The sequence below is a fragment of the Plectropomus leopardus genome, chromosome 17 (genome assembly GCF_026936395.1).
Source record: "Plectropomus leopardus strain MGB_pleo_1.0 chromosome 17, ASM2693639v1, whole genome shotgun sequence".
NCBI classification, from domain to species: domain Eukaryota; kingdom Metazoa; phylum Chordata; class Actinopteri; order Perciformes; family Serranidae; genus Plectropomus; species Plectropomus leopardus.
In genome coordinates, this window is record NC_142192.1 from 33777580 (window position 1) to 33792579 (window position 15000).

Sequence of the window (15000 nt, forward strand, 5' to 3'; positions counted from 1 at the left end):
AGTTTCTGGCTGATAATTGGTGTCATCTGATGATTTTTATTTTGGCGGGCGCGTCTACTTAAAAAATCACTTAAAAAGAATTTTTCACCGTCAACCATCCACTGTCCACAGTCCACAGTCCACCGTCCACTGTCCACAGTCCACCGTCCACTGTCCACAGTCCACCGTCCACTGTCCACCATCCACCATCCACTGTCCACCGTCCACAATCCACCGTCCACCGTCCACTGTCCACCGTCCACAATCCACCGTCCACCGTCCACTGTCCGTCCACAGTCCACCGTCCACTGTCCACAGTCCACCGTCCACTGTCCACAGTCCACCGTCCACTGTCCACCATCCACCATCCACTGTCCACCGTCCACAATCCACCGTCCACAATCCACCGTCCACCGTCCACTGTCCGTCCACAGTCCACCGTCCACTGTCAACCGTCCACAGTCCACCGTCCACTGTCAACCGTCCACCGTCCACTGTCCACCGTCCACTGTCCACCGTCCACCATCCACCGTCCACTGTCAACCGTCCACCGTCCACTGTCCACCGTCCACCGTCCACTGTCCACCATCCACAGTGACACAGCCGGCTCAGATCCTGCGTCACTTTAGAGACGCTGACATCAGGCTGTGGATCGTTGCGTCCAGCGTCCGTCCAACATCACGTCGTGTAATCTGTCTGAATGAAACCAGAATCTAAAAGCAGCCGAGGTTTTCACAGGAAGTTTCGGGGCGTATTTATCGAGCACGGCGACATGACATCACCGAGGAATGGCGGCGTGCAGAGAGAGGAGGTCAAACGAAGAAGAGAAAGTGATAAAAACGTGAAGAACAAAGTGCGGAGAGCTGAAAGCTGACGTTTGCGGAGAACAGGAGGCGGCTGAATGTGCGAAGACAGTCGGTAAAGTCTGAGCAGGTGAAGAGACGCCGGACTCGTTCTGACAAACCCCGAAGAGAAAGTTTGAATAAATGTTAGTTCACCTGCTCCATCAGTCAGGCGGGAAAATCTGCCAATACAGACGGAGCGAGAACACGGCGAGCCAAACGAACGCCGGCGTGGGCTGAGCACGATCGCCCTGATGAATGCTTTCTGTCTCTGCAGCAGTTTGAGAGACAAAGTACCTTTTTTTTTTCTCTGAAACCGTCCTGGAAAATCATCCGTCCACCTCCAGAGACATCGAGGACGCTCTGACTTCCTGTCGCTGCTTTATGACTGTTTGTTGGTTCGTTGGAGCGTCGCCAAATATTTATTTCCTCTGTTGTTTTTGGAAAAATGAATCATGAAACGACTCTTTGCCAGAGCGACTAAATATAAATGTTGAAAGAGTTTTGATTTTTGCTCGTGGGCGTTGTCACGGTGATGTCGGTCCGTCTGTCAAACTCTGAGAAATATTCCTCCAAAACACGACAGGACAGATTTACATGAAATTAAAAATGAACAATAACGTCCTCAAAACTAAACCCCTGAAAACACTGAACTCAGCACCTCCCAAAATAACCTGCTCGGATGTTTCCAGCAGATTATCCAGTTCACTCGGTTCAGTTTCAGCATTTTTGATTCTTTGACACGTGAAGGGAAAAAACGCCAACATGGTGAGGGGAGGATTATCAGAGTTAAAAAAAAGTTAATTATATTTATAATTATAATACTTTTAAATTTTAAATGATGTTACATAAAAAATATAATAAAAATATAAAATTTAAACATATTTTTTTATAGTTTTTTTTTTTACTTTGTGTTTTCAGGTAATTCTTTATTTTTAAAACCTTTTTTTTCATATTTTTGTCTTGTTAATCTGCTCGTTGCCTGTTTTCACCTGTTTTTGTTATTGATCGAAATTAAAGCAACTGACTCGCAGTGTTTGAGACTTTAAAGCCATTAAAGCTTTAATATGAAAGTTTTCTGGAGGAAGTGCTGATTTTGTAACGACAGAAGCTCAACAGCGACCAAAAAACACAAAGATTGTACACAGACTGATTGTAAACAGTGAAAAGGTTTTTGTTTCTGAAGTGGTGACAAAAATCAAACTGTGAAAACGGCTCTCGGTCTGCAGAGATCAGTTATTACTTTGACGTGACGGCAGTGAAATAAATGCTGTGAAAAAAAGACATTTGAAGGTATTTTAGGGGATTTCGTCGGGGGGAGCGGGTGAAAAAGCTCGCCTTTTCTTGGCGGTTAAAGAGGTTTTCATGATTCGGCAGGTGAGCAGCGAGGTATCCGTCTCCGCTGCAGTCGTTTGATGTCACGGCAGTAAAACTCTGATTTGTTGCTCCTTTAAAATTGATTTGAAGGTCAGATGGAAAACGCCGGCGGTGTCGGAGGCAGAGACAGTAAATAGCGGGGACAGAAAGACGGAGACACTGAGAGGAAAGTGAATGGCTTCATTGACTGGAGCTGCAGAGAGATTTACCCGCGTCGCTTTACCGCCGCTGAGACTCGGCGTCTCTCGCTCAACCTCTGGACGTCTCCCGCCGTCAAAACCGAAGTGACGAGCTGCAGATGAACTGTGTGACGTAATCTAATTAACGCTGTCTCAGCTCGTTACCTGGATGCACATCATCGATTAATTGCCCTGGCAACCGTTACCCACGGCAACCGACATGAGAGCAAGTGATGTGTCTGATTTGGATGTTTGATTCTTTTGTTTGTTTTAACTCCTCTCCTCCTTCCTCTCTCCTCCTCCTCCTCCTCCTCAGGGCCGGGTTCGAGCAGGATATCGAGGGCGACCACTCGTTTCACCCCGACAGCTGCCACGGTGAGATAAACTCGCCGCTTTACAGCCACAATGGCGATGAAAGCAGCTCTAATATGAGCTGTACACAGTGTAAAAGTCAGCGGTGATACGGGCTGTAAACTGCTCCGTGAATGAACGGAGGGTTTTTTGGGACATAAAAGCAGCAGTCTAACTGCGGGCGTGTTGTTTTGTGTACAGGCGACGTGTTGGCGACCACACGGAACCAGGAGTCTGCAGCCGACTCGGCCTACGGTAAGAGACTCCTCTTATTGCAGCTTTGATTAAAGTTCAGCAGCGCAGACTGTCGACATAAACACTCCGCAGAAACAGAAACTTGCATTTTGTTGAAAATGTAAAGTGTTTTCGGACAGCGGTGATGTATTGGCGGCAGCGTTCCCTGACCTTGACCCAGCTGTCTAAATTTAATTTCTCCAATCTAGCTTTTAGCTGTTTGGCTCCTTATCTACATTCAAGAGCAATGTGCGAAGATAGACTCAAAAAAGTCTGCTCCCCGATAAAATCAAATGGGCATCCCCCAAGGCTCAGCATCAGGCCCACCGATTTTTAGCTTTTCTTTCAATTATCTGTCTGAAAATTGTCCAAAATTGGGCTTCAGCAAAGACACCAAAAGAGACAACTGAGAAATTTATCATCACATATGAACGGGGTTTGTCAGTTACTTTATCAAAATAAGATCACTTTAAACATGAAAAGGCAGTCTGCGTGTGTTTTTCTGTCAAAAAAACAAAAAAAACCCTGAAAATTCTGATCATTTAATGTTGATGATTAGGACTAATTATGGTTTAAAACTTAACTCACTGAAAGTAGGAAGTAATATTGATTTTTTATTGATTTAGATTTTTTTTTAACCTTGATTCGAGTGTGTAAGCGGGCCCTAAGGGTTAATCTCTCTTACTCTGTTTATATAAAAATACCTAAAAATAGTTTGATCTGCACAAACGATGTTCTTACAGTTTATATTTCACAATAAGTGATCATTCAGAGTCTGAGTAGACGACCTCGAGGCCGATAATCGTCCTCGTCCCCGCTTGACCTCTCCGCTAACGAACTCAAACTCAAGGCCTCACGAGGCCTCGCCTCGTCTCGTCTCGCCCCGCCTCGCCTCGCATCGCCTCGCCTCCTACTCTGTATTCTTGGTGGCCGCTCGGTCATACCGGTCAGGAGTCCCACCTGTAAAGCGGATTGTCGCTCAGAGACCCTCGACTGAATCCCTTCAGCCTCAGCGCGCCGTGATCCTGTGATTAAAGCCGGAGAGGACAGACGGACGGACAGAAACACTGATGTGCGTCTACTCGCCGTGAACCGAGTTCCACTCAGACTGAACTCGAGATAAAGAGGAAGAACCGAGTCAATTCGCTGAGAAAAATCACAAATTAAGATTAAGAAGAAGTGACTGAGATAAATTATTCTGTCTCTCCACAAACTGAAAATGTCCTCTCTGACGTCTCTCCTGACGTCTACCGGCTCAGTTTGACGTCCTTCCTGCCTGCAGGTCTCCAGGATCTGAGGCCACTGGGGCTCAGCCCAGACCTCTGCAGGGGGGCCGGGGGGACCCTCGTTTTTGATGAACCAGCTCTGTTTTGATGCTTTTGAATGCACTTTGGCTCCTTATTCACCCTGATTATTATTCTTTTTGTAAATGAGAGATTCTGGGCTTTTTATTATAATAATAAAAAGTAAAAATAATTATTATAATTATGGACTGTATTTATGGGAGGAATAGTCTTTTAAGCACTGGGGAAGAACTGGGTTTTTTTTTAATTTTGGCTGAAGGGAAAGGCATACAACTTGAAATGGTTTTGCATTCATTTTACTTCTGATTTTTAACTTTATTTTTTCTTTTCAAAGGTTTTGGTAAAATAACATTTTTGTTGTTTTTTTTTAAATTGTGATTGCTCTTTATTGTTTGTTTGGTTTTTTTTAAATTTTCTTTAAATATTTTAACAATTTTTTTAATGACGTCTCTCTTGAAGTCGCTCACCGGCTCAGTTTGTCACGTTCGGTCCGTTTTATGTCATTTCCGACTCGTTGCAGGTTTATTTTGGCGGATGAGTCCTGGGAGCTCAGAGAGCCGCTCGCTTTGTATTCTGCCGCGCGAGTTAATTGCATTCACCTGGCATCTAAATGAGCTCCCGTTAGGTGACCAGAATGAAAAGTACCTTTTTTATAAAAGAGCTGCGAGAGAAGAAATGAGCTGCTCAGGTCTGCAGAGCAAAAACTCAAAACTCAAAAATCAGCAGCTGACGCCTTTTTTCATCCTGGGCCTCATTTCACTGTGTTTCTGCGTCACTGATTCATGGGAACAACAGTAACTGTAACTGATTACTATTACATTTATGTTGTGAGGTGGTTTGTGTAACTAGGAGGCTGCAGCTCTTCAGAAAGCTTCAAATCTCAGAGGAAACATCGATGAGCAACGAGCAAAAACAGCTGCAAAGAAACAGTGAAATGTCACGAATTATTACTTTAAATCTCTTTTTTTAACCCTTTCATACACACTCTCCTATCGCTCTGCAAACAAAATGTGCTTTTCAAAATCAAGGTTTAAAAAATGTTATATATTAAAATAGTTTTCCATTCTGTTATTGTTAGACTTATTGTAGGAGCTGAGCTGCAAATTCACTGATTACACTCAAATACACAATCTGGACTACATTTAGGACACATGCATCAACACACACACAGTTATCACAACAGGAAGGAGGACAAGCGTTCATCTCTCTGTTATGACGCTTTATAATTTTCACCTTCACGACTCAGCTCAGTCAGAGAAATGTGCGTGTGTGTGTGTGTGTGTGCGTGTGTGTGTGTGTGTGTGTGCGTCTCCTCTCTGACTTCAGGTGTGTTTTTATGTCGCTGCTGCAGCTTCACCTCGACCTCCGTTTGCCTCTTTAATCAGACGAGCAGCAGCAGGATGTGCGAGCGCCCGCAGTCACTCACGTCACCGCCTCTGAAACAATGAACCTGAGCGAGCAGGCAGAGCGGCGCCCTCAGAGCGGCGATTAGCCGTGACTCACTGACTCGCTGACTGACTGACGTGATTACAGCCGCCGCAGATGTGAAGCAGCGGGAGACTCTGGCTGCGGATTAATTTACATCCTTCCACAGCTTCGTGTCCTGACTCGCACTAATTGTGTCGTGATTAAGCGTGTCATTTAGGTTTTAGACTTTATTGATGCCTGCGGGGATTACCCAGCGAGTTAATGGCGCCGTAACACAATAAGAGGCGGCGTCGCACGGCGGCTAACATTAGCCACGTCTGGCTCATTCTTCACGCTTTCATTGTGAAGTTAAATGTGCGGCGATTGAGCCAGGAGCGCATGTTGGCGCCGCTGTTGTACAGCGGCTCTGACAGCAGGCACTTCCTGCGTAATGGCGTCTGAGGCATTAACTTCATGATGTCGGGCAGCCGGGCATGAAGGACTCGCAACACAATGAGTGACGGATGTTTCAGCCGGCGTGCGCCTGTATCTATCTGCCGCGTCACGCTGGAGTGGCTGCCGTTACTGTAATGACATCGTTTGGTGGGGAACTATTCCCGTAATGACGTTTTGGCTGCAAATTGGTTATTTAATGCAGTGCGAGGGAGGCCCCCGCGGGCGCCACTTTGGCTCTGAATGGACATAAATTGGCCATTATGCTGCAGAGCGCCATTACAGGGGAGTTCTTTATTAGAGGAGGGTTGACATTGTGCAGAAATAGTTCTGCACAATGCAAATGATGATGGTTCCTGGATGCCGCCGCGCGCATGCCGTCTGCGTGTGACCTTTAACGTTACTGATGGCGATGCCGGTGATCCTCCAAATGAAGTTTGTTCTGCCGCCGAGCTCAAAGCGCCGGCCGCGATAATGAACAATTAAAACTACTTTCATGACCTTAATGTTGACTTTTTGGGGAGTTCATCAACCGTCACTTTAAAACCGTCCGTTCGGTCTGATGGTCGACTTCCAGCAGGTTGAGTCGTCAGTAAACGTTGATTCAGACGGCGTCTGACGCTGCTGATTGGCTCTGTGTCTCTGTGGCATCGTGTGTTTGATCCTGAACCTTTGTGTCGGTCATTTGTCAGTCACAGCGCACACAAATATCTGCCAACATTTGATTGATTGATTGATCGAAATCTTTATTTCAAACATGTTTTTTTCCCACGACCATAAACATACAAACGTGCAAAAGAACAGAACATAAAAAAGGACGAAAAGAAGGAAAGAAACAGAAAAAAGAAGTCAAATCCAGTGTTTGTAAAGGAGCCACCTGCTCTCCATTAACTCTTCACTCTGCACGTTTCCTTAAAACATCACTCATTTAGCGGAAATCTGGGATTCATCAATATTATCTTAGTTTGTTGGTTTTGGTAGCAGATGCAGACGCAGACGAAGACGCAGACGAAGACGCAGACGCAGCAATATTCGACAAGTTAACATTAAAAACGTAATTATTAAAAAAGGTTAATCGACAATATTTAAAACTGTCAATTTTATGACAGAAAGAGAGAAAATAGTAACTTTCTGTTAAGGAGGAACATTCGTGTTGTGGTATTTTGGCGGTTTTATTTGCTCGTATTGTTTCTGTGACAGAGTGATTGTGAAATGTCTTTTCTAGTCTTTTCTAAACTTGCAGTGGGAGCTGGAGGTGGAGAATAACGTCCTTCAGACAGTTTCAAAGCACAAATATCAGACATGAAAAAGATGGTTTCTAGAGATCATCATACATTTACAGTTTGTGAGCGTTTAGCCGACACAAACATCGGAGGAACTTTTCCCGGCGAGGAAACTTTCCTCGTGCGTGAAGGACGGAGAGTCGCAGTGATTTGGTTGTTGATCTGCGTCCGTCTGCTCCTCTGCAGCCGCCTGCAGGGAGACGTCTGCGTGACTAACGTCATCGACACAACAGCTTCTTCTGTTTTTAATCACATGAAAGTGACACCGTGACATTTTCAGGAGGCTCGACGGCGTTTAATGGAAGCGTTCGGCGTCTTATCGGTCAACAGCAACAGCCTGCGTGACATTTAAACTGAGTGTACGTTCCAAATCACGCACGTCCTCTTCCAAAACTTTCCGAATGGACTTTCCCCCGAGATCACACTCCGTTCTCTCCTGAATTAAAGCAAAGTGGAAACGCTCTGCTGGAAATCACGTTTGTGCTCGGCTCGTTCTGCAGCACCAAATATGTTTAGAGGGAGATAAAAACCGACCAGATTATAACGAGGAAATGTTCCTCATTAACCTTTATGAAAAAGAACTTTACTCATATAGCACCTTTTTTTAAAAAAAAATGTGTTTTTTTCTGTTTGCTTTGCGATCCAAAACACTTTTAGTGAAGTATTTTGTTTCATTTACTCCGAAACAAAACTCTGCTTTATTAGACTGAAGGTCAAAAATGAATGTTGGGACAAAATCTTTGCGACAAAACAGGGACGCCGTCAGACACCTTTGGCAAGCATCAAAATCTGAATTGAATTGTTTGTTTTTTTTAAGGAGTCAGCAATTCAGAATAAATTGTTTTGTATATATTTATTTATTTTATTAAGCAGACGTGCGGCCGATAATCGATAAATCAAAGTGTTCGTATCGAGAGCTCCAACCTACAAACACCGACTTCCCCCCGCGCTCCATCTGCTCTGAGGTCAACCTCACATCGCCATGGCAACCCCATTAGCTATCACTCCCAGCATGCCGGGCTCAAAATTCAAGACACACACACACACACACACACAGAAACACACACAATCACACACACACACACACCTTCCAATGTTCCTGAAGCTCAAAGTAGCGTGGGAAGTTGTTATTATACCGAGCGCACACACACACACACACACATACATTTACACCTACACACACCACTTACATCTACACACACACGCTCACTAAAACGCTGAATTTCCTCCCTGAGAGCTTGAGATCCAGTGAAGATGACGGAGCAGAAATGTCAGTGTGTGTGTGTGTGTGTGTGTGTGTGTGTGTGTGTGTGTGTGTGCATATGTTTGTGTGTGTGCGTGTGCATATGTTTGTTTGTGTGTGTGTGTGTGTGTGTGTGTGTGTGTGTGTGAGGACATCTCCATTAGATGCTCTGCTGTGCTGCAGAGATGTAAACTGCAGCGGGAGGTGAAGCTCCTCCTCGCCTCGCTCCCTCTAAAAGAGCTTCTCTCCAGAATGTCACCGGTCCGTTTCACGGCCGCCTCGCTGGTCGAGTTCGGCTGAATATCGACGCTCATACGGAGTATTCGTGTGATTTGAGCAGTTGAGCAGGAGCAGTTTCAGAGCAGCGATGGCTGAGGGAGTGTGAGTCGGTGTTTATGCTCTCTGTTTGCTCTGATTTTGGTCTCCACCAGCTCCGGAGGGAAATATTTGTCTCTGCAGCTGATTATTAATATTAATGCTTTCAGAAAATAAAACAACACGTCAGAAAATACCACATTTCAGAAAACATTGCAACTTTTGCAAAAAATACTCTAACATTTCAGTAAACACACAAAACCAAAACAACTTTTTAGCAATAAAACAAAGTTTCAGAAAACATCTCAGAAAACTTTTAGAAAATACATTTTTAAACCAAAACATTTCACAAAACATTACAACTTTTCAGAAAACACAACAAAATTGTGAAAAACAAAACATTTTAGGAAACATTTCTGAGAACACAACCTTACAAAACAACATTTCAGAAACCAGAGAACCAAGAACGCCAGATTTTCGAGTGTTGGCCGCCGCATCAAACTCCTGAACGTGGTGAAGAAGCTTTCAGTGACGTCTGATCACCACTGATGAAGATTTCTGAGGCTGTTTTTGGGTTTTAGGAGTTAATCTTTCTTTTCACTGAATCATTTGTATTCAGCAGGACGTTAAAACGACCTGAGACGCCTGATCAGTGAGTTTATTCTGGATGACAGATAAACGGATCTGCAGTTTGTCCGTTGGCTGATGTGATCGACCGGCGGCGGACTCGGCGGCTCAGAAACACGCTCGCCGCCGGTCTTTATCTCGGCGTGGAAATGAAGCAGCTCACTTTCAGCTCTCCGCTCTGCAGAAGAGACCGTCTCCTAATTACAGCGTGTGTGTAACACAGAGACAAAGAGTGTGATTATACCGGACGAGTGTTTCTGATGTGCTTCCACTCACAAGAACAAAAACAAGAGTGAGTGTGTGTGTGTGTGTGTGTGTGTGTGTGTGAGTGTGTGTGTGAGTGTGTGTGTGTGTGTTGATCAGCGAGCGGGCAGAAGAGCCATCATAGCATGTTAAAGTGTTTTTTAATGAGCTGGAGCTCTTACAAATGGAGCGCGTGCGTCTCGTGTTGTGCGTCTCGTGTTGTGCGTCTCGTGTTGTGCGGCTCGTGCAGAACAGGCGGGGAATCGAGGGTTAGGAAGCAGCCAAAAGCAGTCGTGTTGACGTTAATTATCTTCATCTTCTCCTGGCGCCGAGCAAAATGAGGCGAGGAATAAAAGCGGCTACTCCGGACGCATTTCAGCTGGACGACGTTCGTTTACCAGCTTCCAGTCTGTGTCCGATGATGCAACGATGATTTTGGGGGATTTAAATGATGCTGCGTATTGTTGGCGGTGAGGGTTTAAATAACAGTGAACGCAGGAAGTCGCGTGTCTCTTAGAGCCACCTGGGAGAGGACTTCCTCCTCTCTGTTTTCGGTTCCTCTTCTGTGATCATTTGTTTTGTTTCCCTGTCAGGGACGCACGTGACTCCTGCTTCCAGTCAGGCTAAATAAATCAAATGTAGTCGTTACATGTTGCCGCTTTGTTGGTCCACCTCTGCATCAGCACGTTACGCTTTAGGTATCCTTCTGCGTCTGCACGTTACGCTTTAGGCATCCTTCTGCGTCTGCACGTTACGCTTTAGGCATCCTTCTGCGTCTGCACGTTACGCTTTAGGCATCCTTCTGCGTCTGCACGTTACGCTTTAGGCATCCTTCTGCGTCTGCTGTAGATGTTGCAGGATGCTGCAACAGATGTGTGAAATGAAGACTGGACTCCTGCATGAAAGTCTGAGGTTTGTTGGATCCATCCACGCTCCTTAAAAATTGCTATAAATAAATAAAAATAAAAATTTCAAAAATAAAAGAAAAAAATCATTTATAAATGAAACAGTAAAAAAAAGCCAAAACGTTGACAAAGAAAGAAAACGTCCGCCATGGTTGTTATTGTTGTGGTCCTTCTCGCCTTTGTCTGAAACGTGTGAGGTAGTTACGACAGGCTCTCGTGCAGGCGACTGTGCACATATTCGTCACATGACCCGCCCCGCTTGTTGGTGAGGTCGCAGTGTTTGGTTGACCTGAGTTTACCTGTGCTGATGTCATCATCACCTGCAGCTCACACCAATCAGACGATCAGTACTCAGATGACTGTTCCTGCTAACGATCTGCAGGTGACACCACACACACACACACACACACACACACACACACACACTGATGTCATGTGACCCACCTGATTGCTCTCAGCTCTGTGTGTGTGTGTGTGTGTGCGTGTGCGTGTGTGTGTGTTGTCTCCTTGCTGACCTTCACTCATCAGTCTTGATTTACTCATCCAATCAAGACTCTGCCTCTGCATTGCCTCTCTCTCTCTCTCTCACACACACACACACACACACACACACACACACAGCGAGGGGGCCACATTGATTGATCTGGTCGATAAAAACACAATATGGAGCTCAGTGGGAATCAATCAACAACAAGGAAGCTCACAGTCGGAGGTTTCACCCTGTTAGATACCTGTGTGTGTGTGTGTGTGTGTGTGTGTGTGTGTGTGTGAAGCATCCGTATTTTCATGCGCATGAATGTAAACTGTAAAGTGACTCGTGCGCTCGCACATAAAACCACGAGGTGCAAATTCATGAAAAGGAGCTTCCTAATTTATGAGCACAAGATAAAAAGGTGTTATTCAGCGTTTAAATGTACTTTTGCACATCATTTCCATCCGCCATGAAACCTCTCATCCCGTCTCCCCGAGCAACCGCTGCATTCCTTAAATCACAGCGTCGGACGTGAACCCCAAAGAGAACATTTTACACACACACTTAAACACTCCTCCTCTCCGAACAGCCAGAACAAAACCATTATGAAGTTAAGTGAATTTCCACCTCTGAGTGCGTTTAATGCTTCCTCGCTTCGCTCCCATTATGTGCATCTGGATAATGTAGACACTAAATGGCAGCTTTTAAGCCTAAACTCAAGTCTGCTGCAGGCATGCAGCACACACACACACACGCACGAAGAGAAGTGTGTGTGAAAGTTCACACACACACACACACACACACACTTCTCAGTCAGACAATAACATGAACGCGATGTTAAATGTTCGATGAAGACGCTGTTGAAGCCACTTAGAGAGCATTAAGCCACTGTGCTCGTCGCCATGACAACGTAACAGTCATCACACAAAACACATTTCATATCAGGTGAAACAAACGTGCACGAACACATAATTTATGAAATGTAAGATCTTACACATGAAAACATGAATTCCACAATAATATCATGTGATTATTTTACATATGTTGCCTGTAGGTCGCATACTAGTTTAAAGGCCAAATTAACCCTTTAGGGACTGTCTCTCTTTTTTTGATAATTGTGTGTGTGTGTGTGTTGATGCATGTGTCCTAAATGTAGTCCAGATTGTGTATTTGAGTGTAATCAGTGAATTTGCAGCTCAGCTCCTACAATAAGTCTAAAATACACTGTGGAAACTAAATAGTTTCCACAGTGTAATATTCAGACTGTTCAGGTCCAAAAATGCTCCATTGAAACCCATTCAAACTGACATTTTTGATCCCACAGCCATCAGAGCAGAAAAACAGGACTTGTATTATTTCTGGGTGTCATTCTGGGCTTTTGACTCTGAATTTGTCATTTTGACTATTTTCCACCTGATGAGGTCATTTTGACCATATTTGCACATCAGTACTTTTATTGCCAGAAAATTACTTTTGATACTTAGGAACAGTTAATACGAAATTGGAACTGCAAATCCGCGTTTTAGTGGATTCAGGTTGTTTCTGCGAGTTTCAAACATCAGTTTGCTTCTCTTTCCCTGTTTTTTCAGCAGTCGGTAAAAAAAAAAGCTCTGACTGTTAGTTGAATGTATTTGTTCAGTCAATCCAAGAACAGCTCTTCCCCATTTTAGTGTGCACGTGACGTGACCGCAGCAACTTTGGCGTGCGGTATTGGCAAAAATGGCGCCGGGCAGTTGACACGAACTTTAGGTTTGTAAATATTCGTGGTGAAAGTTTGGAATGACAGCAGAGACACTCTGGCTGGGTTTTTTTGGGTTCTCAGAGTTCTCGTGGTTCAGTTTTTGTCAGCTTTTTAAACGCGTTCGTCAGCCAGAGAAACGAGCAGCTTCACAGAGCTGAGTCTCGTCTGACCTCGGAGCAGATCGCCGTTCAGAGATTATCCAAACATCCTGACGACAACGCCAACAATACCGCCATGAAAAGGTTGAGGGAACAGTCCATTAACACCACTGAGGGAGCGTTTAGTGGCGCTTCCCTTCCTGTTATCATCATCATTATCATCATCATCATTATCAGCACATCAGGGCTTAATGTGGAGTCTAATCGCTCTGACTGGAGAAACGCTCAAATGATCCTCCGATGGGACCCGACGACTTCCCACTGAGTCAAACTCTAACAACTCTAACAACTTTAAACCCATTTAGAGAACTGATATTTCGGAGGGTTCCTGAACGCCTCCTGAGCCGCAGTCACGACGCACCTGACCGTCACCTGCAGGACGACCTGTGCGTGCCGTAAAGACCTTTGACATGAATAACACAGACGGTCAGCAGACGTTTGCCGTGCTGAGGCGTACCCGAGCTCGACGCTCAGGTCATTTATCAGGGTGTTTGTTTGTGTTGCATGATTCAAGAAAAAAAATCAGAAAAAAATTTATTGTAAAAGAAATGACTCAGAAATTAGCAAGAAATTAATAAAAAGTATTAGAAAAGGACCTAAAATTAGCACACACAAAAAACGACGAAAAAACAGTCAAACAGGGGAGTAAGAAACAACAGAGAGATGCCCTGAATTAATCTGCATAACAAAAAAAGATTAATCTGTAAAATCATTTAAAATATAGAATGATAATAAAAAATATAATTCTCTGGGGGAAAAAAAAAATTTGTTTTTTTTAAATAAAATTTAAAATCTGGTCATTTCATGCATTTTGCAGGACATTTTTATCAAATTGCTCATTGCCTTTTTCCCCCATGTTTTTGGGAAAACGGTGAAATCGCATGTTGAGAAACATCATCCATAAATTGCTGGATTGTTCGTCCTCACAGTTTTCCACACAGTAATCGTCCGTGTCTGAACAGCTGAGACTTCTGAGGACGCTGTCAGACCCAAACATGATGTTTCATCTGCTGCTCGCTCGCCTCGCACCACTGAGCTCGCTAACATTTCAGCTCAGCTGAGGAGGACGCCATAATGTTTCCACGCCTCTCGTCCACGAGTAAACGAGCGCTTCTTTCTGCACGGTGATGCGGTTGGCGAGTGTAGTTTGGTAGAAAGAAAATAGTTCCTACATGAAACTGCTCATTACTTGAAATATGTCACACACACATTCTTGTACCTATGCATTTGTGAGGACCCTCCTTGAAATAATGCCTTTCTGAGTCCGTTAGCCTAACGTTAGCCATTACAACGAAAATGCCTAACTCCGACCTCTACCCTCACCCCAACCAAACCCTGACTGCAGACTGAACCCTAAGACCAAGTGTTAACCCTTTAAACTGCCATTTGAAGGAGTGAGGACCACTCAAAATGTCCTCACTTTGCTACAAAAATACTTAGTCCTCACAATGTAGTGTGTACAAGTTTATTTGCACACACACACGGAGCACCTGGATCATATTAAAACAGAGAAATCGAGTGTGTGCTGAGGAGGAGGCGAGTGGCGCCTGTTCGCTCACCTGCTGCAGAGAAACAGCGTCATTCTTATTCAGCACACACACACACTCACACACACTCTGACACACGGTGTGTCAGGTGTGTGTGTGTGTGTGTGTGTCAGATGTGAGTTGTCTGACCTTTAAAGTGAGGGGATAGTGTGTGTTACCAACATTTTCGGTGGCGAAGCGAAAAAGTCAAACTTGACAAGGTCTCTCTTTTTTTTCCTCCCTCGCTCCCTCCACACGCACACACACACACACACACACGCACACACACACACATGCACATGCACATGCACACACACTTTCATTTTCATTTCCAACATTTCTCTCTTTTTTGTCCTTTAAT

General features: G+C 44.5%; 1 protein-coding gene across 2 annotated transcripts in view; it reads left to right on the plus strand.

Annotated features, from left to right (window-relative positions):
* The window catches only part of LOC121965516 (semaphorin-6D-like), a 218225-nt gene that overhangs the window by 126734 nt on the left and 76491 nt on the right, over positions 1-15000 (plus strand). For both annotated transcript variants that reach the window (XM_088090593.1, XM_088090594.1), the window contains 2 exons: positions 2694-2752; positions 2930-2983. In XM_088090593.1, coding sequence (XP_087946719.1) covers positions 2694-2752; positions 2930-2983 — 113 coding nt within the window. The remainder of the gene's footprint in view (positions 1-2693; positions 2753-2929; positions 2984-15000) is intronic.